This window comes from Oreochromis niloticus, linkage group LG1, assembly GCF_001858045.2.
Source record: "Oreochromis niloticus isolate F11D_XX linkage group LG1, O_niloticus_UMD_NMBU, whole genome shotgun sequence".
In the NCBI taxonomy this organism is placed as follows: Eukaryota; Metazoa; Chordata; class Actinopteri; order Cichliformes; family Cichlidae; genus Oreochromis; species Oreochromis niloticus.
Window position 1 is genome coordinate 34,692,327 of NC_031965.2, and position 24,724 is coordinate 34,717,050.

At 39.4% G+C, this 24,724-nt stretch overlaps 1 protein-coding gene across 4 annotated transcripts in view; it reads left to right on the forward strand.

Moving 5' to 3' along the window:
- The window catches only part of phkb (phosphorylase kinase, beta), a 92,033-nt gene that overhangs the window by 43,486 nt on the left and 23,823 nt on the right, over window positions 1-24,724 (forward strand). For all 4 annotated transcript variants that reach the window (XM_013276152.3, XM_013276172.3, XM_013276186.3 and 1 more), the window contains 3 exons: window positions 977-1,135; window positions 1,521-1,615; window positions 24,033-24,088. In XM_013276152.3, coding sequence (XP_013131606.1) covers window positions 977-1,135; window positions 1,521-1,615; window positions 24,033-24,088 — 310 coding nt within the window. The remainder of the gene's footprint in view (window positions 1-976; window positions 1,136-1,520; window positions 1,616-24,032; window positions 24,089-24,724) is intronic.

Here is a 24,724-nt window from a genome sequence, read left to right on the forward strand (position 1 = left end):
TATTAAATTCATACATTCTGAGTCATGTGTATTTGGTATACATGTGTATTTTTGTGTAACAAGCAGACAGGAATGATGTATCTGTATAAGTCATTAAGAGTGGGCACAGAAAGATTTTGTGTTCTTAACTGTAGGTCCAGTCACGACCACTATGTGTGAAATGTCATGCTAAAGTGCTAGACTTAGATGGTTAACATGGTAAACCCAATACTGCTAAAGAGAATTTTTATTAGCATTAGTTTTGGTTTTTGAATTAAGCTAAAAGTACAGGGGTGTCTCACGTAGCCATTTATAGTTATCTGATTTTATTTTATTTTTTTATTTGGGTTTTTAAATGGAGGATTTGTGTTGTACTGCTACCCTTAATTTTGTGCTACAGAGCATGTATAAAATAAAGAATTTCTTTGAGGTTTTTTTTTATTATTTCAGAAACTTTGAGTTGCTAGTGGTGCTAAAAATAAATGATCCTTAACTCTTTTTTCTACAAAGGTCGGGAAGTGTTTTTTCCTTCCACGCTCTCAAATCTGTGTATCTGTGTATTACTTTCATAATAAAACTTAGTTTAGGAACAAATTAAAAAATACACTTTTAAGTTCTTTGCCTGTATCTCATCTGTGCCTCAGGAGTTACAGCTGGTTGTCCACCAGTTGGAAGGTTGGTAGTTTAAATCCAGGCTCCTCCAGTCTGCAAAGTGTCCACAAGCAAGATAATGAACCCCAAATTGTTTCTAGTGCATCTAAATTCAAACATGTAAAGGTGATCTTAAGTACAGCAGTGGTTCAAAGGTTAAACTCAGCATCTGTACTGCTATCTGATTTGTTGCTGCTTTCCCTGTGTGCGACCAGTGCAAAGTTACTGAAGTCCATAGTTTTTATACTGTGTAAGAAGTAAAGATTATTTTTTGCTCAAAGAAACTTTTCCAGAGAAGATGTAGTCTTATGCACATAGAGCTTACACTTCTCATCTCTCATGCCAGGCCACGCTATAATCCCCAAGTACTACTATGTACCGGCTGACTTTGTGGAGGCGGAGCAGAACAAGCATGGGAGCCAGAAGCGTTTCCCTAGCAACTCTGGCCGTGATGGGAAAGTCTTCCTGTGGGGTCAGGCCCTGTACAACATTGCCAAGCTACTGGGTATGTCTGTGTGTCTGTCTGTCTGTGTGCTTAGTATGACGACTTGAATCGATGCATTCATTCAGTGTACTCTGACATTACTCTGCAAGGTCATGATTAACTTAAAACTAATATGACCTTAAGCAGGAGATTTATTATCACAGATTCTGTGTGTTAGACAATAGTTTTCATTATGAATTATTTTTGTAGCTATTCCTTAATACTTGTCTCACATGAATCCAAGGACCAAGTGTTTGTGTGTTTGTTTGTTTTTCTTTAAGTCTTTATGCATTTACACTTAGTTACTTGTCAATAGTCATACGTCAGTATCCCACAATATTCCCATACATTTTAATGGTATTCATATCTACCTTTCGTGGTATGTTTGTGTACACTCACTTTTCAGTGGATGAGCTGATCAGTCCCAAAGATATTGATCCCATTCATCGCTATGTGCCAGGACAAGACCAGCGCAATGTCAGTATGCGGTACTCCAACCAGGTAAGCATTAATGTAACTGTATCTGACTGTCATCTGTTATCTACAGACGTTTGTTTTCAGTACAACATCGGATTCAAGTGCTCAAGTGTTGTAAACGTATACTACCCCCATGTAAATATGGTTGAAATCAAAGCATTTAAGAGCTTTTGGCCTATGAAGTAATTGCATCTTACACATGATGACAATCATAATCTACTGGTTATTTTATTCTAGATGTCAAGTAGCTATAAGTGGAATTTTGCTGTAGAGGCAGAAAGTGGGCAGCAAGTGGATTGCTCACTCTGCATTTAAAAAAAAAAGAAAAGGACTTCTTCTATATTTGTTATTTCTATCAACTGGGACGGGAGTAAAATGAGTTAAAATGTTAGCAGTAATGAAACATCAAAAGCTGATTGCTGGTTGCAATACACTATATTTATTATATAATAATAAGAATGTCTCTCCAGTGGTGATAGTGTTCTCCGCTAGCAGCTTCTCTTCTTGTTTAAAAGTCTTTATTCAAATTTAAAACAGACATTTAGATTTTATGGTTTTTATCAGGCTTATATCTGGAATTTTTATATAAGCTGCTCCAGGGTTATTCCTAGCATTTCAGATCAACAAACACCTGCATCAGAGGTACATAAACAAAAAGGTGGTAGGTGGGTGGAGGTGGTATTTAAAAAAGGCGAGGTCCTCACTAAAGCCACTCTTGTTCCATGCCCACGTATTCACTTTTCAAATCTGGCTGGATTTATGTTTCTTTCAACACGATGACAATTGATGATACTGAACTAAACTATTGGGTGTAACTCATACTAGCTCAAAGCACAGCTCTTCACCGCACAGTGTTTAGAGTCTTTTTTTTTTTATTTTTTACATGGTTTCAAAATGGGTTGCAGGTAGAGTTCGTGCTCTGGAGTTTGCCTAGTCACATGTGTTACTGAAAACAAGACATCTAAACTGAGCCACACTGTTTCAGTATCAGCGATCTTAGAAATAACCAGGAAATTGTGGGAGAACCATAACTTGTCACAGTTCTACAGATCTTCATATTGTATTGCTTTAGCTACTCTGATGTTAAGTTTCATATTTCAGGAGGATTACATAAGCTATGACCTCACCTATTGTGCAGTTGCATGTGTCAGCCTCAAAGATGTACAGTAACCTCTCAATGCCAACTATACACCCACCCTTACTCCCGCAAGGCAATTCCCGCATCCAACCTTAAAACATTCACACTACTCAGTCCTGCTTACCACTGTTTGTTATTCATGTGTGGTAAGGTTTTAATTACTATTCATCCATCAACATCTAAACAAGCAGAAACTCCTGCATCTTATTTTACCTTGCCAAGGGCCAGGCTTGCAGACGAGGATTAAACCCAGTCAATTTTCTCCACAAACTACCTCCCTGAATGGCAATCATGTCTGAGGTTTAATTCTGTATCAGAGATGGCCGGCAGCTCTGTGGATCACACAGATGAAGGGTAGAGATACATACATGCTGGAATGATTTTCATTTTCTTTGTTGTACAGCATCCTATTCTGTTGCTGTATGATGAATTGTGTTTTTGAAGCTAGGTCTATAAGACAGTACTAGAACAAGGCACACAAGAGAGGACATATCCTCAGAGGTATGATGAACACTAGACGGGATCAAATAGGTTGCCTGGAAAAAGATCAGCAGACAGAACAGACAGAGAGAAACAAACAGAGAGCCAGAAATGGAAAAGATCATGTCAGAAAAAATCAGCAGAAAATCATTTGTGAAGTGAGAGAATTTTAGAGAGAAATATTTGGTTCTGAGACAAACATGTATATTTTTAACTTTAGGGGCTCACAAATATTCTTCAGCTCAATGAGGGCCACACTCACTGAAAGGTTTGGACATTTGCAAGCTCTGTGAAGACGTAACTCATCATCTCTCTTAATTCTGAATAATTGTTAAAGAAGGAAGCTCCCACGCCCATTTGACTCAGTTACAGTTTTTGTTTACAACTTGTCTTGCCAGCTAGCGACTGAGCGCATTTCAGAAGATAAGGGTTTGGTCTGCATGTGTTCTTTTATTATGAAAACTGACCTGATGCTTTATGCTGTGCCTCAGTCTCTCACTCTGTGCTGCTTGACTTGGTTTCTGTCAAAATTTGACTAAGCATGTATTTTAGTCATATAGCACACGGGGGGACAGTGTGGTCTTTGTCTTGGTCACAGAACACTGGATCAGCTCTTCATCTTCTTGAAGACCACTTGTGTTTTGCGGACTTGGAGAAGGCATTTGAACGCATCCCTTGGGATGTGCCAGAGTATGGGGTGTCTGGCCCATTGCTACAGGCCATTTGGTTCCTGTACAATCATAATGAGAGTGGGTGTTTCCAGTGGGTGTTGTACTCTGTCAGAGCTGCCAGTCACAGAACATTGATTCTGTTCATCGTTTTCGTGGACAGAATATCTAGGCGTAGCAAAGTGGTGGAGGTTCTCCATCTTAGGGCCTTAGGATTTCATCTTTCTCTTTGCAGATGATGTCGTTCTGTTGACTTCATCAGGTGAAAGAGATGGGAAGTCTGGGCTTCTCAGCCCTGACCCCACAACCCAAACCAAGGTACTGCTTTTAGCAGGTATCCAAAACATTAGGCAGTGGTATGATAGCAAGCATTGGCTTTAGCAATTAGGATCAAGTCGAATCAGTTTTACCGGCCATTATATCAGGAGCCCAAAGGCGTTCCCCCAATGGAATTGAGGCATTAGTTCCAGCACAGGACATTCAAGTACTGTGGGTGACAACACAGGTGTATAAAATTTATGTTATTTTCACTCTTTTCAAGCACACCTTCAAGAAACAGCATAGGTATTCGGAGTCATTGATCTAAATCTTTAGGGTTGCTGAACGACTGAAAGCATAGATTAGGTACTTACCAAGCTCTCTGTGATCTGTCCATTTCGGAACAACCATTGATTTTTAGCTGGGATCAAACAGAGAGGATTTTAAATATGTGTGTTTGTATTTGTTAATAGGATATCTACATATCAGCATCTTGGGTGCAGAGGGATTGTTCTCAAAAGGAAAACAGTATGAGTATGTTTAGCTGGCAGCACTGCTTTTATGAATTCAGTGTTCAAAGCTAGACTCCTGTTAGGAGTAGGAGTCAGGCTCAGAAATTTTTCTAACAATAACACTGTTGAAAGTTGATTTGTAGGCAGCGTGAAAGCTTGCTGTGAACCTGGACTCTGATGGTAGCAGGCACGACTCTGTGTGAAACCCATCAACAAAAGCCTATCGCATTGAGTTTGATGTTTTCAGTCTCACGCAGTCCAAATAAATGTGTGAACGGTCTTACTTCAACTTTAGTTCTGAGAAACCTGAAGGAAATTCTGGTGTTTTGTGACAGTGATGACACACTCACTAAATCTTTTTATGGTTGAAAGAGAGGTTTGAGTTTTGCACAATAAGATTATTCAATAGCTGACAGCTTGCTACCTTAACGTAACAGCTTAATTCAGTGTGCTAATTTTCATCATAGGACTGATTCCATAGGTGAGAAATACATGACCTCACCTCACCTGTGAGTAGTCACATAGGAATTTATAAAAGGTAATAATAGACCATATTTGTCTTCTCAGAATTGAAAAAATACAGAGATAACATTTTTGAAATGGAAGTTTGTTATAAAATCAACTCTTGCAGGATAATCTGTTGTTTTCTGTGCAGTGTATATAAAGTGATGATTGCTGTCTGTACATCTGTATCTGAAGGTCAAACAGGAACTCTTTCTTTAGATTATCTAAATTTTCAAGAAGAATTAGCTTTTAACAAGGCTATAGCATGAGTGTAGTCTCCAAGTGTCATAGTTTCCATTTCCCTGCGTGTGCTAGTGTTGACTTGAATCCAACTGATGGAAGTGGTGGAATATGGACATTTCCGAAAGCTGTGACTAAAGTTTACTAAGTGCCTGTCAAACAGTAGCTATTTAACACACAACTAGGTACACAGAGTACTTCGTCACTCCTTGGACATTGTTTTTCATCTGATATTTTTTATGGTTTTGCTGTCATTATCATCAAAAATACCTCGTCTTATCTGGTCTAAAGTAGACATAAGTTGTGATATATAAATTTCAAAGACCGATATAATGGACTCTTGAAAGCTGTGCTTGTGATGAATAATAAAACTAATTTTGCTTAAAACTTGAAATAATAATAATAAGTTTTATATTTGGCCCACTGGGGCTTATGAAAGGAAGCATGACTGACATATAATCACTGTTACAGCCCAAGCAGGCTGTGTGGGTTATCCTGCCAGCCCTTGTTTCCTCTGGAGCCAATTTCCACTTAGTAATCAGCACTGGCTTAAAACTGGTGTGAGAAGTTTGCCAGCTCAAAGTGTGGGCCAGTGTTGAGCTACCAGTGAGTGGCTTTGTCCTGTTGCTAGGAAGAAGCGTTTTTGTATTTTTCTTTTAGAATTTTTCATTTCAAGATGTTTTTCCTTTTTGTGCTTTTGTTTTAGGCCTTTGATTGGCATAGCCTAGCTATTTCCCATTTATTAAAATGCTGTTTTATTTGTGAATCTGCTTTGTTTGACTTTTTCTTTAGCCAGATACTTTATGATAATTATTCCTCCCCTCCTCTGACCCTTTTGTTGAGAACATAACATTTGGGCAAATGTTTTCAGACCTAGAAATTCACACAATTTTTAGATAAAAAAATAACAGTCACAGTTTTAAGCTAATGTGACAAGCCTGGTAGAAAATAGTTGGTTACTTATGCAGCTACCCACTGAACATTTTAGGTGTACTTGCACTGTGAATGCCATTTACAAAGCTGTGATAAAGATTTGAAAGGAGACAGCATTTCAAACAGGGGTGTTGCAGGTGAGGCAGGTGTTTTGCTCTTCTGTCTGAATATCAGTAAATGTGAGAAATCTTTTCAAGCGGTACCACCTGAAAGCTTATGTGAAGAGGATTTTATTTTCCTGTAAGACAGGAATGCCAGGGTTGTTTATTCATGCGGCTGGTGCTAAGCTTAGCGTTTCTTGGGGTCAAATGGCCACAGAATTTGTAGACTTCATCCTCTATTACCATGTATCCTCCACTGCCTCTCACCTTTACTTTTTTTCCTTTCTTATTGCTTTGTAATAAGTCTTGCTGGCTCATAATCTCGTGTTCGTTTTTCTTTTTTTTTCTGTTTTTTTCTTTTTTAAAAATCTCTTTTTTCTTTTTTTCCTCCAACTTACCAGTTTTCTCTCACTCACACCTTTGTTTACTCAGTTTGAAGCTTCATATTTGAAGCTTCGTATCATATTGTGTCAGTAAAGAAGCCCAAGATGGGAAGAGGAAAAAAAAATATGAGTGAGGGGAGAGGAAAAGAAACAATAAGAAATATAGTGTATACTGTGTGTGTGTGTGTGTGTGTGTGTGTGTGTGTGTGTGTGTGTGTGTGTGTGTATGAGAGAGAGAGAGAAAGTTGTGTGTGTATACATGTATCAGCTGTCCAGTTGCTTCTGCATCACCAGCGTCTCGTGTTTGGTCTGCAGGCAGAAAAGACACATGGGCATGCTGAGCTTTCACATGCAGTTAAGGCCTGATTTGTGCACTCCCATTTTCTCTTCTACGTGTATATAATTCGGTTCCCATAATGTTTCTAAAACAGAATACGTGTTCTATGCATACATACATATATGTCTTTGCATGACATCTCAGTCTCTATATGAAATGTGCATGTTTTTCTGTGGGTGCAGTTATTTACAGGATTGCGTGTTGGCGTACGTGTGTATTATTCATCGTGTCTTTCCTGCAAATGTTACGCTAACACTTAAAGTCCCTGCATCAATTCATTTCACTGGGGAGAATGAGATGCTGCACCCATGAATAGCCTGCAATGTTGTGCTGTTGGTTCCGCATATAAGCTTATGATATAAGTTACCGCAGGGCTTTTTGACATCAGCTCTGACATTCAGCAAAGGTTTAGAAAAGAAAATTATTTGCAAAAGAACTGGGTTGCACTCCCTCATACAAAATCATATAAAAATACCTGCATGAGGAATTAATGCATCTTTTGAGTCATTTCCACCAAAATATCTGGAATAGTCAATTTTGAGAGACTCAATTTAGAAGCTATTCTAAACAGCAGGATGTTAGAAGCTACATTTAGCTCCTTTGAATTAAATGCAGATGGAGATATAGTTGTAATGTAATTTTAACAGTTTCCCCTGAATACAAATCACCATATTTATTTTCTTTTTTTGCAGTTATTTATGAGGTTTATTATCACAGCTTTTTAATCCAGTTCCTACAGAAACCCTGGCTTGAATTCACTGCCCTGGAGGAACTTGGATGTGTTGGCGCAGACATGCCACTTACACTTATATTCCTGCATCTCGCTTCAGTAGTGGGCACTACAAAGCATCTGTTTTTTTTTTATCATCAACCTGAATCTACAAAACATTATATCACAGATTCCTGTATTATGCATAGGTAAAGAATGATGCAATAAATCTGTATCATGTGTGCACCTGAGTGGGGAAAAATAAGCTTTTGGATGGGGGAGCTTTGATTTTAGTTGGTGATCGGGATATTATTATATGCAGCTTTAATGCATTGTTGATGTGCAGGAACCTTTTACTATTGTAATAAACTAGAAGCCTGTTAAATAGCGTATGAAGCTGTAAAATCAAACTATGCAGCTTAAATATGTATGTAAGCCATGTGGCAAGAGGAGAAAAATCAGCAAAAGCGCATTATTACAGTGCTGCTGGCCTCTCGGTGCGCTAATAATAGTTGCAAATAAATTACCAAGATTATTTTCTTAGCTTGAGTCAGTGGATAAGCACAGCTTCCCTTGATATGTAGCAGCTTACAAAAGTTCATCGGTCGACTGTGTGCTGATTTTTTGCATGAGAGAAAAGGCGCTCCCAGGGCTGTGGGGGTGAGTCAGATCAAGCACACCCTGGGGAGCATGGGGTGACATCCTTCTGACAAACGTGCAATAATACGCAGCAGGCATAGCAATTTGGGGATCCAAGAAGTCATGAATGGCTGTGAAAGTGAATTAGCTGCTTATGTTGCTTATGTCACACACTTGCTATTAATGTTGTGTCCCTAATGTGCTCAGCTACTCAGGCATCCTTACCACTGTGACATTGTCTTAGTCTATTTTATTCTTACTCTGTCTGTATCACTTGTTTCATCTGTCGCTTTAAATTTTGCTCAATTTGCAGTGTGTTCAACTATTCACGCAAATTACATGCATTTCTTAAGTACATGCAAAAAGAGCATGTAGCCATCAAAAATAGCGGCTCTGTTATAAAACTCAAGGATCCTTTGGCTTTTGTTAGGCTTCTCTTTTGCATATAGATGCCATTCACATTTGACACGCACAAACACACACAAACACACGTACACACACACACACACACACACACACACTTGGCCCTATGTGAGAATGAGGTTAATGGAAAAATTGCATTTGTGGTCCACACTGTGGAGGCTGTCAGTCATCAATCAGAGATAAGGCGTGGGTCAAGAGGGGCCCCCAATTGGATAGTACAGCAACAAACATGCCTCCTTAGAGGCAGAACGAAAGGAGGTAGAAAAGTAGAGAATGGGTAAGGTTAGAGGGGTCAGAGAGAGGCGAGGGAGTGAGTCTGAAAGAGGTATGGAGGTAAAAAGCAACAGAAAGATTACCTTATTTCATTCTATATATTAAGCATGAAGTTGGCTGGAAACCAACTTGTTAAATCTAATTGGAAAATCTGGGTAATGTTAATCAATAACTTCCAGGGTCCAAACATAAAGTTTCATTAACACAACACCAAGACAGACTTAAGTTGCTCTCTCTGTAGCGTCAGTCCCGCTGAGAATTAACACCCACAGTGTAGCTTGATGCAATGTGTAGCAGCTTTCAGCTCAATATATGCTGCCTCTGGTGGAGGCCCAAAAACTCAAGCTAACCCCTGATATAAAACTTTAGGCAGGTTTGTTTATAATATCAGCTCACTGAAATCTTTCGAAGTTTGCAAAAAATGATTTATATCAAAATGAAAACCTTCGTTTCGGGAGTTTTTTGGTATTAATTTTATAAAGCTAATAAGAATTTGCCCTATTTTACAAAAGCTATTGGAACATAAAATATAGGACATTAATGCACGCATTAGCCATGGGGTCCAAAAGTGAGATGGAGTGGGATAATCAACTCTTAGATTAATAAAAAATGCACAAGCAACCACATTTGTTTTTTGTTTTGTTTGGCATCACCTTGATTTTGCCAAGAAGAACAAGTAGTAAAAAAAAAGAAAAATCATACTAACACAACAGGAGCGCCATATGGAGTAGATGATTTCATTAAATTTTGTAATGCCAGTCTGCATAGATTTGCATAGTAATAAGAAAACCCATAGCAAGAAATTGCTAACTCCTTAATACTTAAAGGCTAACAAGTTCAAAGCACCTCCAGAAATGTTGAATCCAAAGAAAAAATATTGTTATGGAAAATCCAACTGGATAATGAAGTTATTGGGTAATGTAATTCTTTATAATGTCTCAAGAACAATATCTAGTTGAGGCATAAATAACCAATATACCATATGGAGTTGATGATTAAATACTGATTATTTTTTGCATGCCTTGTTGCATACATTTGCATTCTAATGAGGTAAAACAGAATTCCCTCCATTTACTTTTTTAATAGCACTTTGGATGAGAAGCTACCAGAGCAAACATTCTCTTTTGTAGTGATCATGTCAATCCAAGAGCCTCTAGTTTACAAAATAAGTGGCTCTGTTTGTGATTGCATAGTCACTATGCAGTTCTCTTTATTCCAGATGAAGCACACAATTTTCTTTTGAGCAAATGATTGGTATTGGCTACAGGCTGAATTATTTCAGAGCAGCTGTTTTTAGTATAATAGATTTAATACAAAAAGAATAACTGAAGTATCATTCTCATTACTTCTTCATGAATCTGTGTATTTTCCATTGGAGCACAGCACAGGGTGGAGAGAAAAAATGGCCTTATCTGTGTCAGTCGGTTTGCATCAGGTGGCTGTTTTGTGTTTAAATGCACGCCTGCCTTCAAGCATACATTTTATTGAAAGCATGATGTGTATTTGTCTATTTGCTGAGACAGAAAGGCTACAATATGTGGCAGTGGCATCAACTCGTGGAGCTGTAATACTCATTTCAGTAGCTGTGCTGCAAGATTATAACACACAGGCGCCTGATGAGATCATTGAAATAGGTATGTGCCTCTACATTCAGTGGATTCAAAGGTCAGTAGTAGGACACTGTTCAATAATCTACAGATTGGCCCTTTCAGAGGAGCAAAGTGACACCTTAAGCAGCATGAAACAGATGGGTGTTAGAATCCTTCTGACCCAAGAGTGTACACACATCCATGCACATCCAGTCACAATATTTTCTAACTTACATGTGCATCCTTCACTTCATACTATTAAACACAAACAGAAACACACATTTTTCACGCCAACATGCAGACACTTCCTTCTGTATCTTCTGCCTCACTCACACCCTGAAATCCACGTTCACGCACACAAAGACACACAGATTGAGAGTGTGCTAAACCCTGCTGTTTGCCAAATGGCCTGGTAGTGGGCAGGAAATGTCGAGCTCAGTGGTCTGTGACAGTAAAAGCTCTGGAGGGATGGCTACTGACCTTAACCTGCAGGGAAATGGACATCACTCACACACACTCATGCACTTTGCATGCATTAACACTTGACACATCACCCGTACTCAGATGCATCCTCTGCTCACGCTTATGCCAATATCTGCTCTGCTTTTATGTATTCTCACAAAGTGGGTGTCTCTGTGTATCTGTCTTCCTTTGACACACCTCTACTTCTTCTTCTGGGTTACAAGCTGTTCTCTGTGCCAGGGGCCCCATTAGCAATGTCTGATTGGTTTGGCCTGTCGTTTCTTTGTCTCACTGTCAGTGTTGTTGGCCAACTCTGTTGTACAGTGTCTTCGCGTTACAGGTTGCTAATAACACCAAAGAAAAAGCAGACTGGGAGGCTAAACAACCTCGGGTGGAGTAGAAGAAACGGATCCAACTAGAGATCAAATATTTGAACCTGTGGCGCTCAGTTCATCCAAGCCCTCAATTTAACAAAAGACTGTCTCATCCCTTGTATATTAAGGTATATCAACACTTCCTGCTGCTACATTCAGAGTGTTAGGTGAGTGTGGGATTTGTGTTTGCAGCGACATGTACTCAGAAGAGGCATCTTGGCATCTATTCTCTGTTTGTTCATAGTTATTCTTGACAGTGTACAAGCCCAGGCTTTACAATAGACGCACTTTTCCCAGTACTCAAGTTCTGCCTTAAACCCAAAGAATCCTGACAGCAAACAAAAGATGCCCACTTTTTTTTTTTTTTTTTTGATTAAACAATTTGCACTTCTTTTCTCATTTAAAATAAGTCTTTTGGCATTTTTTCTGTAAATGTCATATGCTTTGTACACTAAAAAAAATACTAATTATTAATATGTGTATGGAAACATTCTTACCCTAAATTTACCATCAGATTTATGAAACATACACACTGGCCTATTTGGTTCTTACCACTGTGCATATGTCAGAATCATTCTGACTCAATAGACTAGCACAAAATGTGTAGCTTCTACACTATTTGCATACTACCTCAATATAAAGAAGCATGTTAACAACCAGGTGAGAAACCAGGACAAAACCCAAGTCTGAAGAAACTGAAACAATTGTCTCCAAAGAGAAAGCCAGGAGAGGTAAATGTTTCCACCAGAGAGACTATAAGAAAAACAAGAAAACAGCACGGTGACCTGGTGCAGCTAGTCTGTCATTCCAAGATAAGAAACTAAATACAAGTGAAAAAACAAATCCAGATTTTCCAGCATCTGCAGACTAGTGCCATGAAATTTGTAGTACTAGTAGTGAAATGCTTTAGTACAAAGTATGAGCAAATTCAGGCACTGATTTGTGCATGAAATATTTGTATGCACCAGCCACTCACCGTCTGGTGAGAGTGTGTTTTGATTGCTGATGCAATCCACTCAGTTTTGCATTTATGACTTCAAGAAAACTTAAGGTCACTCGGTAAACTGGAAAACTTTACACCTGAAGAAAACTATGACTATCAGATAGTCTAGGAACTGGTCCCTGGCACTTCCTTTCTAATCATGCAGTTTATGAAAGACTGCCCACCTGCAGTGGACTGATGCCCCATAGTTTGAGAACCAATGACCTAATTTGACACATCTGATCCGCTGCCTTTCGTAAACAGAAGGGTTGAACAGCAGGTGGGTGGTACTTCTGTGCTTATAGTCAGAGCTGTGATCCGGGTAAAAAAAGGTGTCTGGAAGGAGGTTTTAGACTAATCTGAAGCCTGAACGTCTGGCTCATAGGAATCACTTACATATACGTTACCTGATTTTATCTTATAAAATACTCTTTTGCTGTCTTTAATATGAACATCCACCACTGTAAGAATATTTATAAGAAAAAGAACATTTAAAAGCTTCCTGCTGAGTTATTCATAGACCATGTTTTGTTATAGTTCCATTGTGGCTGCTGACTACAACATGGATTCATTCTATGAATAGTAGCAGTGTGCTAAAATGCAAGGTGTGAGTGAGAAAAGTGGCTCAGTAGTGGCTTTTTTTCCCTAAAGTTTGCTATCTCGGCTTGGCAAGTGTATTTTGGCTAACACGCGTACGTCTGAGAGAGGAACAAAGTACAGGCAGGAGACAGAAAACGTGCTTAGGAAGTTATCTGAGCGGACAAAAATACTACCGCCAAATCTTCCCTATCTTTTGGCTTGTCTGTCAGTCTGAAACGACCAAACAGAACTAACATAACTGATACATGCAAGACTCAGCCACCAGAGAACAGCACGAGGTCTGTAATTATATGTTGGGAAAGAAGACAAATTACTGATTAAACATAGTAATCTTTTGGACGGAAATTCCCACTGATGACAGCCTTCCCTCTCATGTGGGCGGAGGAGAGACAGATCACCCAGGGAGCTCCCGAGTTGCTCCCCAGCAACAGAAACTAGAAGTTAGAGACTGCTGTGGTCCTGGCATTAGCATTTTCCCAGGAAGTGGGGAGAGAAAATGAAAGGGAAACAAGATTATAGTAGGAGAATAGGTACACTGTTTAATAAATACAGATAAAGAGATGCAAGCAATTAAAACACAGCCACATTGCATCTGTTGCCACTACCAGATAAACTCTTAAAAGTGTATTGAATATCCTTTGAAACCAAGAAATGTCACCTAAACAGTTTATTAGTAACATGCCTGCTGAAGAAGTTTAAACTTTAGAAGCTCTGTTTTACTTAAAATCACCGTCACATTTTTCTTTTATAGGGTAGAAATATATTCAGTAAATCATCAGACTGTCTTTTATCCTAACCTGTGGGTTTACTTCAAAAGCAATTCCCTAGAGGACACTGGTATCATAATTTTTGAAAAGCAGCATTAATTCTTTATGAACGCCTACAGACGTTGTACCAGTATAACATGATATTAGGAATGTGACTGGATGTTTACAGTTTATGTCATCTGTGACAGCGGCATTCTGTGTAAGCAGTTGAAGGTACACAGACCACAGACTGCAGCTCCCGTAGTGACCTTGGCACTTTACCTTTGCTGGCATGCATAAGAACAGCTGTGCATGCTTTAAGATTTTTAATGATTGTGGATTCCTCTGACTTCACCTTGGCTCTCGCATATGTCTAAATGATTGGATCTAGTTTATATTTATCTTGTTTGCATTTATGCTCTGCTCATCTGATGACAGGCACAGCAGTGTATTCTGTTTGTCAAGCATTTTAGAGCTCGTGTGTGTGTGTGTGTGTGTGTGTGTGTGAGACTAAAAACAGCACACATTACACATTAGAAACCATAATGCCCATCTGTTCCCAAAGTTTGTAATTATGCGTGTACGCTGTTGTCTGTCTTTTGTGTGGACATCTGAGTGGAGCCTGGCACAGCGACTGGGAACATATTTGTGTTTCCAGGGTCATTGTCGGCCTGCGTGTGTGCATTAGAACTCATTTAGAATAACACATGCTGGCAGGATTTGCTAGTTTGTGTTCACGTTTTGTTTTTTTGCTTTCTTTTAAATGACTTGCAAAGGGGATGGGAGGTTAAGGCATTATCTAGAATTGCATTCACACGAAACAGAGAAAGACAAACATTCCACGCTTAACTCTGAGACAACCTGTCACCGACAGGAGTTTGATTTTCATATGTGGCTGCATGTATATTTCTTTATTCGATGCGGCACTCATTTCATTATGCTCCTCTGCACACGTACAGGCAGTGGTAATCAGGCCACTTATCTTCCCCAGCCTCCCTGGCTCTTCAGGCATGATATCAAACGGGGCTGCTATGACAAGCCGAGGCTCCTGTAGCTCACACCACGGCTCACCTTTAATATCAATTGATTTTTTTTCCTTCACTCATAAGGATTCCTCCGGCGGAGGATAATATTTCTGAGCTGAGGAACAATGTATCGCTTTCTCAGTCAGGGCGCCTTTGCAATTATAGTGGCCAGCAGCATGCAATTGAATTCTTCACTTGGTTCTCCTCCGTGGAGGTGATTCCACCCTCCTTCACTCCATCTGTTTCCCTCCCTCTCTCTTTTTGTCAGTCTTTCTCTCTACAGGCCTGCTGGTTTCTTTTTCCGCCACATTGTCAGACCGAAAAACATTTCCCTAAATCAAACTCTCGCCTCATCAACTCCTCTTCCTTCTATTGTGTTCACCTCACATTCTTGTCATGGTCTCATCATTATTACCACTAGATGACCTTTTGAAATGATCCAACTGTAAAAATGTACACAGGAGACATTTCTCTCTCCCAGACACTGGATTGAAAATGACTTAGCATTACTTTTATGCTTCCCCCCCCCCGCCCCACATATTTCTGCTAAAACCCCTGACACTTTGAAATTCTCTCATCAAAATATGAATCTCAGAGCTGCACAGAGACCAACTTCCCGAGGACGATATAGAGCCTGGAGTCATTCGTCTGTGTAGGGGCATGAAAAGAAGGGATTATATTCCATTCAGATAGTTTTTCTTTCTTTTTTGGGGGGTGGTGGATAAATTCCATCGCTTGCTTTTTAACTTTATGGAAGTCTTTGAATGTTTTGTTCCTTTGTGATGTGATGCTCGCTTGAGGCTGCCTCCCTCGTGCTGCGCTTTGCCAGCCGACACACTGGGAGGGATCTGACCTTGAAATAGCGTCACATCATTTGGTTTAGCAGAGGGTTTTTTTTTTTTAACTCTTAAAGTTTTATATAAATTTTATATAGACAGAGGCTCGAGGAAAAGATCGTGTCAATCAATAAATAGACTCATAAGTCACTGTATGTTATAGGCAAAGGAAAACATTTGTCTGGAGGAGAAGAATAAAGAACAGAAAGAAGAATGAAACTGAATAAAATTGTCTCAAACACAAATGAATTGTGTGTGTGTGACCTTGAGTCATGTAAACTTTCATAGCACTGTTCAAAACTAGTGTTTTTTAAACACTCAGCTATAAATTCTAGGTTTACATCACCAGAACATTTTTTCTCTTTTCAGTCCACAAATAATATTTTTTGGTTTCAAATATGCCCAACCAGCGACTAGTACTGTAGCCCTGTCATAATAAACTGACTCTTTTGGTCAAATTGGGCAGCAAGCTTCTCTAAGTAGGAAGAGAGATTAACGGGAAGAATAGGAGGGGAAGTTCAGCACACAACATTAATCAGATATAGTGATGCTGTGTGACAACCCGATTTGCAGCTGTGCAGGTAAATCTGCTACTGCTTCAAGTTATTTCCAGTGTTTGAAAGTAGCTGAGTTTTGATTGTGTTACTGACAGGGGTGTGTTGACAGAAACCTCTGAGATTTGTGAAAAGCTGTTTGTTTGTAGATGATTCACTTCTGACTTGTGAGACTACCTGAGTGACAGCAAGACTGAGAGAGTGAGAGGAATGAAAACCAGTAGTGAGAATGTCAGAATCCACAGAGGTGGCAGAAAAAACAAGGAACTGAAAGAAGCAATGACAAAAAAAGTTACAATAATGAAGGAGAGAAGGCCAGTGAAGCAGGAAGAAGGAAGAAAGGGTAGGAGGGAAAAGTGCAGAGTTGAAAAAGAAAGAATGGGGAATAGGAAGGCAAACAGAAGAAATGGAGGAGCTATATGAGGAAGATGGAATAAATGGAAGGAAGAAAAGAAAAGGTCAAGGAAGGCTCAAAGGAATAAGATAAAGAACACTGGAAGGATGGGAAAAACAGAGGCCCAAAGAAAGGAAAAACAGATGAAGAGCAAAACATCGAGATTGAATTATGGAAGGTAAAAATCAGTGGAAATAGGAAGAAAAATAAAGACAGGAAGAAAGATTTGGATGAAGGACACAAAGAAAAGGCAAATGGATGTAAAGACAGAAGGAAGGAAGAACAGAAACAGCAGAGAAATATGGAAATTCAGAAAAAAATGACTGGAAGTAAGGAAAAGTCGAATGATACAAAAAATGAAATAAAGTAGAAATATAAGCAGGATGAAATGAAAGACTGAAAAGTACCAAAGAAAAAATGAAAAGATGGGAAAGAAAGTAAAAAGTGAAAGATCTGAGATGCACTTTTCATCTTGTGTCACAACTCAGTGCTTTTAATTTTGGGGAAAAAGTCAAATGAAGCGGAGCTGAAATTCATTTCTATTCTGCAGGGACTCACAGCAGCGCTCTCTGGCAAATGGCTTTTCACTTTGTCAAATTTAGCGAGGCCGTATCTCTGAGGGGCAGCACGCAGCAGCCAGGCCTGCTGCAGACTACTGCCAGTCCACCCGGCAGCTGAAGATATACTATAGCACTTAACAGCATGTTCCATTTCAGCACTTCTTTATTTCCCTTTTACCACTTCCTTGTCTGCGTGCATTGCGGTTTCATGCTGTCTTTAACGGCCAGGTTGTGCTTTTTTCTATAATCCACCTCAGTATCGTAATCTGTAACTTTTCATCTGTAATTTTATAATCACAAGTATCTAATAGCAATATAGGCTGCAGCCACTTTCAAGCGGCTTATGTAGAGTATTTCTGAAAATCCTTCCCATGCAGTATATGCATCTCTCCTCAGTCTTTCTAAGATTCTGTGTCTACTCTTTTGTGGAGTTAATTATTCTAATTTGTTTGGTTTGTGTGACAGATGTGTGCCATCTCTATTTACTAATGCGCTTCTTTCATTAGTGATTGTGTGTTTCAGTCCACACACAGGTAAACAAAACTGTGTGTTCTTTCTGTCACAGCGAAGTGCCTGAGGTTGTTGTACTCATTCTATACACACATTTGAAATAGACAGTATTATTAGACAGAAACAAAACAAACAAGCTCCCTGACCGTGTTTTTTTTTTTTTTTTTTTAAGCAGTTTTATATTCCAGTTCCCTGTTTGTTTTACCTTTTTTTCCAATAGTATGCTTCCTCTGTAGAAGCAGTCCAATTTTTCTGAAGCACGAGCATCTGCAGCTCGAATTGGTCGAGAAATCAGACTATGAATGCATTATGTGATTGTCCGGTCGCTTACTTGTTTGTCTCATTTTGGAAGCCAATATTTGAAACACTACTTACTTGAGGTTTTTGGGGTTGGAGGGAAATACACCCCAAAAACCTAAACACTAGGTTAATTTAGCTAGTGTAGCACAAGTGTGCGCTGATGGCTTCATGACACAGATTTCTAAGTAATTCTTGTGAGTTTAGTGATTTTTGATTGACTGTTTATTAAGCCTCAATAAATTCAACTCGATTAAGCCCAGCCAAATTGAGCTGAGTTTTCCATATGGGAACATTCATTTCTATATTTAGAAGTGGTCAGTCAGTGTTTGTAATTACTGTCCAACTAGAATGCTGTAAAGTTTCTTTGGTAACAACAGACATCACTGATGGTCTAAATTGCCTTTTTTTAAGCACTACTCCTCTAAGGCATCTCGAGTTAATATTGAGGACTTCACTGCATTGTTTTAGCTTTCATCTACTTAATTCATGAATAAAATAATCACATTTCCATATCAATTCAGTCGAGGAACTTGGAGGCAAAACTCCAGTGGTATTCAAATGATTTAATTAATCATTGGTGTGGTGGTGCTGGTTGCTATCCAGATGCCTCCGCTGATGATATATTCTCGGTTTCCGTTTCTATTTACTCCTAAATCTTAGTTCATGACTTCTCCAGTGGTAACTCTGAGTTTTCTGCCACTGCCCACTTGCCCTCTTGTGAACAGTCTTTAAGTATTCTGTGATCTGGCCTGCTGAACTGGATTTCCCTCTGGCACAACATGTTTGACATTGTGTTGTTATGCATTTATAAGAATACAGCAATATTATAAGACTGCTTAAATTTGGCATGGGAAACGTATACTGCTGTGAACCAGAGGGCATGTGCAGATCCTGCTGCTCTCTTTGTAAATAAGTCTTCATAAAGTCACAGCAATTTATAACTTTAAATTATCTTAGTGTTTAAGAAATAATACAAGTCCACTGCCACCTTTACACCGGTCTTGCATTCTTAGCAATTTGTTTATGTATCCAGTTGATAAAAGGATATTAACTATTTACTTGGGTTACTGTTTGAATCTGCCTCATCAAAGTGCATTTGAACTTAACTCTCCTATTAGATCTTTTTGCCGCTAGCATGCAGTTCTTAAGCTGCTACTAGACTCAACAGCTAACATCAGCTAATAATTTTGTTGAGTGGTGCTTAATTTAATTAAATTTAAGAACCCTGCCACTATAAGGACCTGCATCTTAGAACCATTATGTTGAAAGTAATGATAGTGGATCAAAAGTTTTTGTCATCTTAAATTAAAGATTGGGAGCAATGGCAAACATCTAGCCTGGCCCTTCCAGAAGGTAATAAATTCCACCTTCTGTAACATTACCTCTACAACTCATCAATATTAGCAACAAGGTACCCAAGCCAGTTTCTACTGAGCTTCTACTACTACTGATCTACTGAGGTGTAAAACCAACAATACCACATAAAGTAAAAAAGAACTCACAAGAAACCTCAAGGCTTTCTACTGGGCAGTCTCCCACAAACCCTTGGCTCCATATTAAGATACTATCCATGGGAATCGCAAATAAATTTGGTGATTCGCAACATCCACTGAAAATATGCTTGATTTCCCACTAAGAATAACGACAGAGCACTTAAGTGTAGAAATATCTTTCGGTGGTCTTTATTCTCACAGCTCAGCTCTGGCCATCTCTGTCCTAGACTGGATCAGTAAACTCCCAGGCCCCTCTTACATGGGTTAAACAGCCAGTCCATTGTTAATGACCAGTACTTCTTCATGATTTGAGGGTTTTTTTAAGAAATAGGAGACCATGTCCCAGGTCTGTGGGTCATAAAAACACTCCTTAACCTAAATGCAACAATAAAGAAGTCCATCTGCCAGGCCAATGCCTTCATCCTTCACCATGTCATTCAAAAAAGCAATACCTTTTCCCCCGAGGCTTCTCCCAAGTCTTTAAACACTAGTCCAGCTGCAGAGGATGTGTTGGTCAGGTTCATTCTTTTTCTAGAGTGCGCAACAATATGAGGCTTAGAAGGCTTAGCAGTTGTTTGTCCTTGCCATTCCCTACCCAAGCCAAACAAAGCAACTGATTTTACCATTTTTTTATCGCCAAGAGATCCCTAGGCAAATGGTGGGCGCAACAACGTATTTCTACTAACCAGTACAACCAGCACCAAAGACTGCAACCAGTACCAAAAACCTTACCACAGCTTAGAGCAACCATGAACAAAGTGAAAAGATTTTATTTGGCAGACTGCTTCATAATCTGGAGTAGTGAGGTGCTGGAGCCTATAATAGTTAGTTTCCAATATTGTTGCTTTAAAATGAAAATATTTGTTGTAGTCATTAGTCTTTATTTTACTATAGCATATGGGCTACACTGAGTTTTTGAAGTATAAATTCAAAGTTTTTGAGTTATCCAAACATCTCTGAATGGAGGACATGGTAGGGCAAATTGTCTTATGCATGGTAATTCTATTTTCTAGTTGCTGTGTCAGAGTGAATTTACCTCAGTTTGATTGATTATATGCAATCCTTAAGCTGTTAACAGCTGAATCCTTAATGCTGGCACAACGGAAGTGTGTCCCCTTGGATACAGTGCACTGTACTATATACTCATGCTGAGTAGTTCCAGCAGTTATTTTATGTTGAAGCAATGCAGCTCACGTTTCATGTCCCCTTTCAGGTTTCCAGCAGAGTTACCTAGGAGAAGCTAAGTGAACTTGTGGTATTCGTGGGTATGTAATATGTGGGTTTAATTGTGTAATTGGAGGCACTGTGGTACAAGAAAGAGTTCATTTTTCTAATCAAGCAAAATTATATTCAAATGCGTGTCTAAAAACAATGTGAGGCTGGATTAAGCCAGTCTGTCTGTTTTCATCAAATCTGCCTCAGTAAACACATTCTGAAATATCGTCTCTGAACTTTTCATTTCTTATTGTACTGTATAATTAAAGTTTGAGAATTTATTTGCTCATAGGTTTAAATGCAGCCAATTTCTTTTCTTCCATCTTCTTTTTCCATTTATTTATCTAAAATCAAATTCCCTGAAGTATCGTACAGGACTTTGGACTCTTAGATCTACACTGGTCTAACCACTGGGTATACCCACGGTCCACTATGGTTTGTTAACTACCTTCTAGAGTCCCTGTGGAGAAACCACACGTCTTTTTTCTCCACATTCGCCTCAGCCTTGAAAGCATTCCGGTCACACTACATTGATGTTTTCAGGGTTCCTCTGAAAGGTTGTTTAAAGAAACATTTGAAGACTCATCTCATTTTCCTCACTGCAGTTGCATAGTCGTGTGTCGACTATGAAAGAAAGCGAGCGGGAGTACATATCTGCTGCGTCTCCATTATACATTTCAACATCGTCTCCTTTGCCAAATGAGTCCTTTGTCAGCTCAGAGAGCAGCGCTAATGAGAGAGTTGCATTGCAGCATTTTAGAACCCATTGCTCCCGTATTAATCTGGAGAGATTTGTGTTCAGGCGTATTTTTTTTTTTTCTACTCAGCCACCCCCATCTCTCCCTCTGCTCTGTGATTGACGATAACGAGGTGGTTGGCTAAAACCAGCTCTTATCGACAAAACAAAATGGCTCCCAGCCGTGTGTGTGTGTGTGTGTGTGTGTGTGTGTGTGCCTACTCGTATGTTGGTTTCCCTGGCTCTGCATTCTCTGAGTCTGAGCATCTACACATGCTGGCACCGGTGCTCATGCTGCCGTGTTCTATGTGTCTGCATGTGTGTATTAGTGTGTAACCGTTTTAGTGCGAGTATCATCACAATGAGAACGAGATGAAAGGCCGGTTCGTCTGTGAGTCACAAGATGCTGCCTGCTTCCTAAATGTCCCCGAATAGTCGATGTACAATAAAGATGATCAGCTCCACTTACAATTGGTTTGTGCACATAGAAATTACACTCGTGAAAATGAATTCTGCAAATAAAGAATTAAGAGAAGCCTATATACAGATGAAGATGCATATAGTCAACTATTGGATAAAATAAAGCAATGGAGAAAAACTGATTTGCAAACATATGAATACATAGAAACCCGTCATGTGTTAAAGTACTGGAAAAGACATGTAAAGGTGAACTTTGATATGAAAGAATACTGTCACAAAGACCTGTAAATGCATAATAAATTTAAATAAAATTACTGGCAAATGCAAAGAAAAGTTACAAAAGTCTTTCAAAAGTCTCTTCTTGTGCTGTGGAAGATGATGAGTACAGATTTAAACTGTCAACAGTAGTATATAGGTTCTCCACAAAAGACAATTTGTACGTGTCTTCAGTCACTTTTTTTTCTTTTATTATTGTTGTTGATGTCAACATGACTGACACGTTGCTGTGTTCTGGTCAGGTTGTCAGTATGTATCTTCATGCTGTCTATGAAAAGGATTAATATAATGGAGATGAAGAATACTACGCCTCTGTCAGTGCGCCCCAGGGTGGCTGTGGCTACAATGTAGCTTGCCATCACCAGTGTGTGAATGTGTGCGTGAATGGGTGGATGACTGGATATGTAAAGCGCTTTGGGGTCCTTAGGGACCAGAAAGGCGCTATATAAATACAGGCCATTTACCATCTTACTACGATGCTGTTAACTTTGCTGATGAACTGATTTGTATTAGTTGTTTAGGATAGGTTTTGTTTTTCTTTCATGTATTTTCCCCCCAAACTCTCAGTTTGATATTTAAAATAAAAATGTTTCCTAAAACAAACTTTGGGTTATAGTTTTTAACAGATGTTAGTATGTATGGTGCTGTGGATTCAGCTGTGGATTAATTCACATCTGCAGACATTAGTGAGTCTTACAGCAGGCAGTCGCATGTGGGATGGGACAAAACTTGATGGTGTTTTCGCAGTGAGAAAATCGAATGCCTCTGTTCCACTACTGTGTCCATTTAATGTAATTTCATTTCGCCATATGGGTACTTAAGCAGAGAAAACATTAGTGTAATAACATTACATTTCTCTAATCTTTACTCCTTTTTCCCCCCATTTACATTGCTCTCAACCTTCACAATTACATTGCACTTTCCTCTCAGACAGGTACCCCTGTATCAATTTTTTATTCAGATTAGAAGTAGCAATAACGCAGGTTATTGTTTTTCTTCTATGCAAGTGAGGTAAATTTCGATTATAGCCACTTTCCTCTCAGTTTTCCAGTTTTCTTCTTTATTGATTGATGTTAAATCGAAAGGCTCACCAATGCCAGAAAGTAAATTTACACATCCAGTGATTCTAAAATGGTAAATGGCCTGTATTTGTATAGCGCTTTACTAGTCCCTAAGGACCCCAAAGAGCTTTACACATCCAGTCATCCACCCATTCACACACACTGGTGATGGCAAGCTACGTTGTAGCCACAGCCACCCTGGGGCGCACTGACAGAGGCGAGGCTGCCGGACACTGGCGCCACCGGGCCCTCTGACCACCACCAGTAGGCAACGGGTGAAGTGTCTTGCCCAAGGACACAACGACCGAGACTGTCCAAGCCGGGGCTCGAACCGGCAATCTTCCGATTGCAAGGCGAGCTCCCAACTCTTGAGCCACGATCGCCCCAAATCGTGGGGGTGATAAGAATCTTGTTCCAGTTATTTACTGTCTGTAAATATTTGCCGACAATTTCCATTGTGTCATGACATTTTTTAGTCAACACTACAGACCAGTTGTAGTAGTCCTAAAAGCTAAATATATATATAAAAAATATGAGCAACAAACTGGATGGTCCCTGTTCTCCCTGAATTTGTATTTCATAGTTGGATTTGTCAGACAGAAGGACATTTTTCCACGTTTGTGTCTGGTTATATGTACTTTTTCTTTCACTAGCAACCTGTAGGCAAAAAGTAGTCTTCACATAAATCCCTCTGTTTTTCTCTTTCACAGGGCCCCATAGAGAATGACATTGTGATTCACGTGGCCCTGATAGCTGAGAGCCAGAGGTAATGTTTGTGTGTGTGTCTGTGTATATATATGTGTGTGCGTCTCTTAATGTGTTGCAGGCCATAAAGGGAGGTTATTTTCCACTGCTCACTCCTAGTCAGCTCTGTCAGTGCTGTAATTGTGGTGAGCTCATAAAGCTGGAGCTCAGGCTGACCTCTGCCTCATCTGTCATTCTTCTCATTGTCTATGTGTGTGTGTGTGTGTGTGAGTACACATGTGCCTGTGTAAGCACACTTAAATACATGTGTGGCGATGTGGGTGTGTGTGTTAAACAGGGTCAAGTGACTCTGTGAAGCTTGTTAACCTGTAGCTCCAATTACTGCTGCTTGCAAGTCCCCATCAGGACTCCTGCATCATCTTCAACTTGTCTCCTGTATATACTGTGGTTCAGTAAAGCCTATTAGTAGTGTCTGCTGTTGTGTTTGTTGATGACCTCCCTAAACCTTTAAGATGCGCTTGAAGTGTAGCAACAGATTTAAGGATTTTTTTTTTTAATGAATAATTTTATTGTCAAGAAAATCAATTATGGAACTGATTTCAAAGAACGGCCAGTTTACTTGGCCAGAATTTGCTGGCCAGTATCAGACAGACCGATGCTAAAAGAAGTCTCTAAGAACCCCAAATTGGAATTGGAA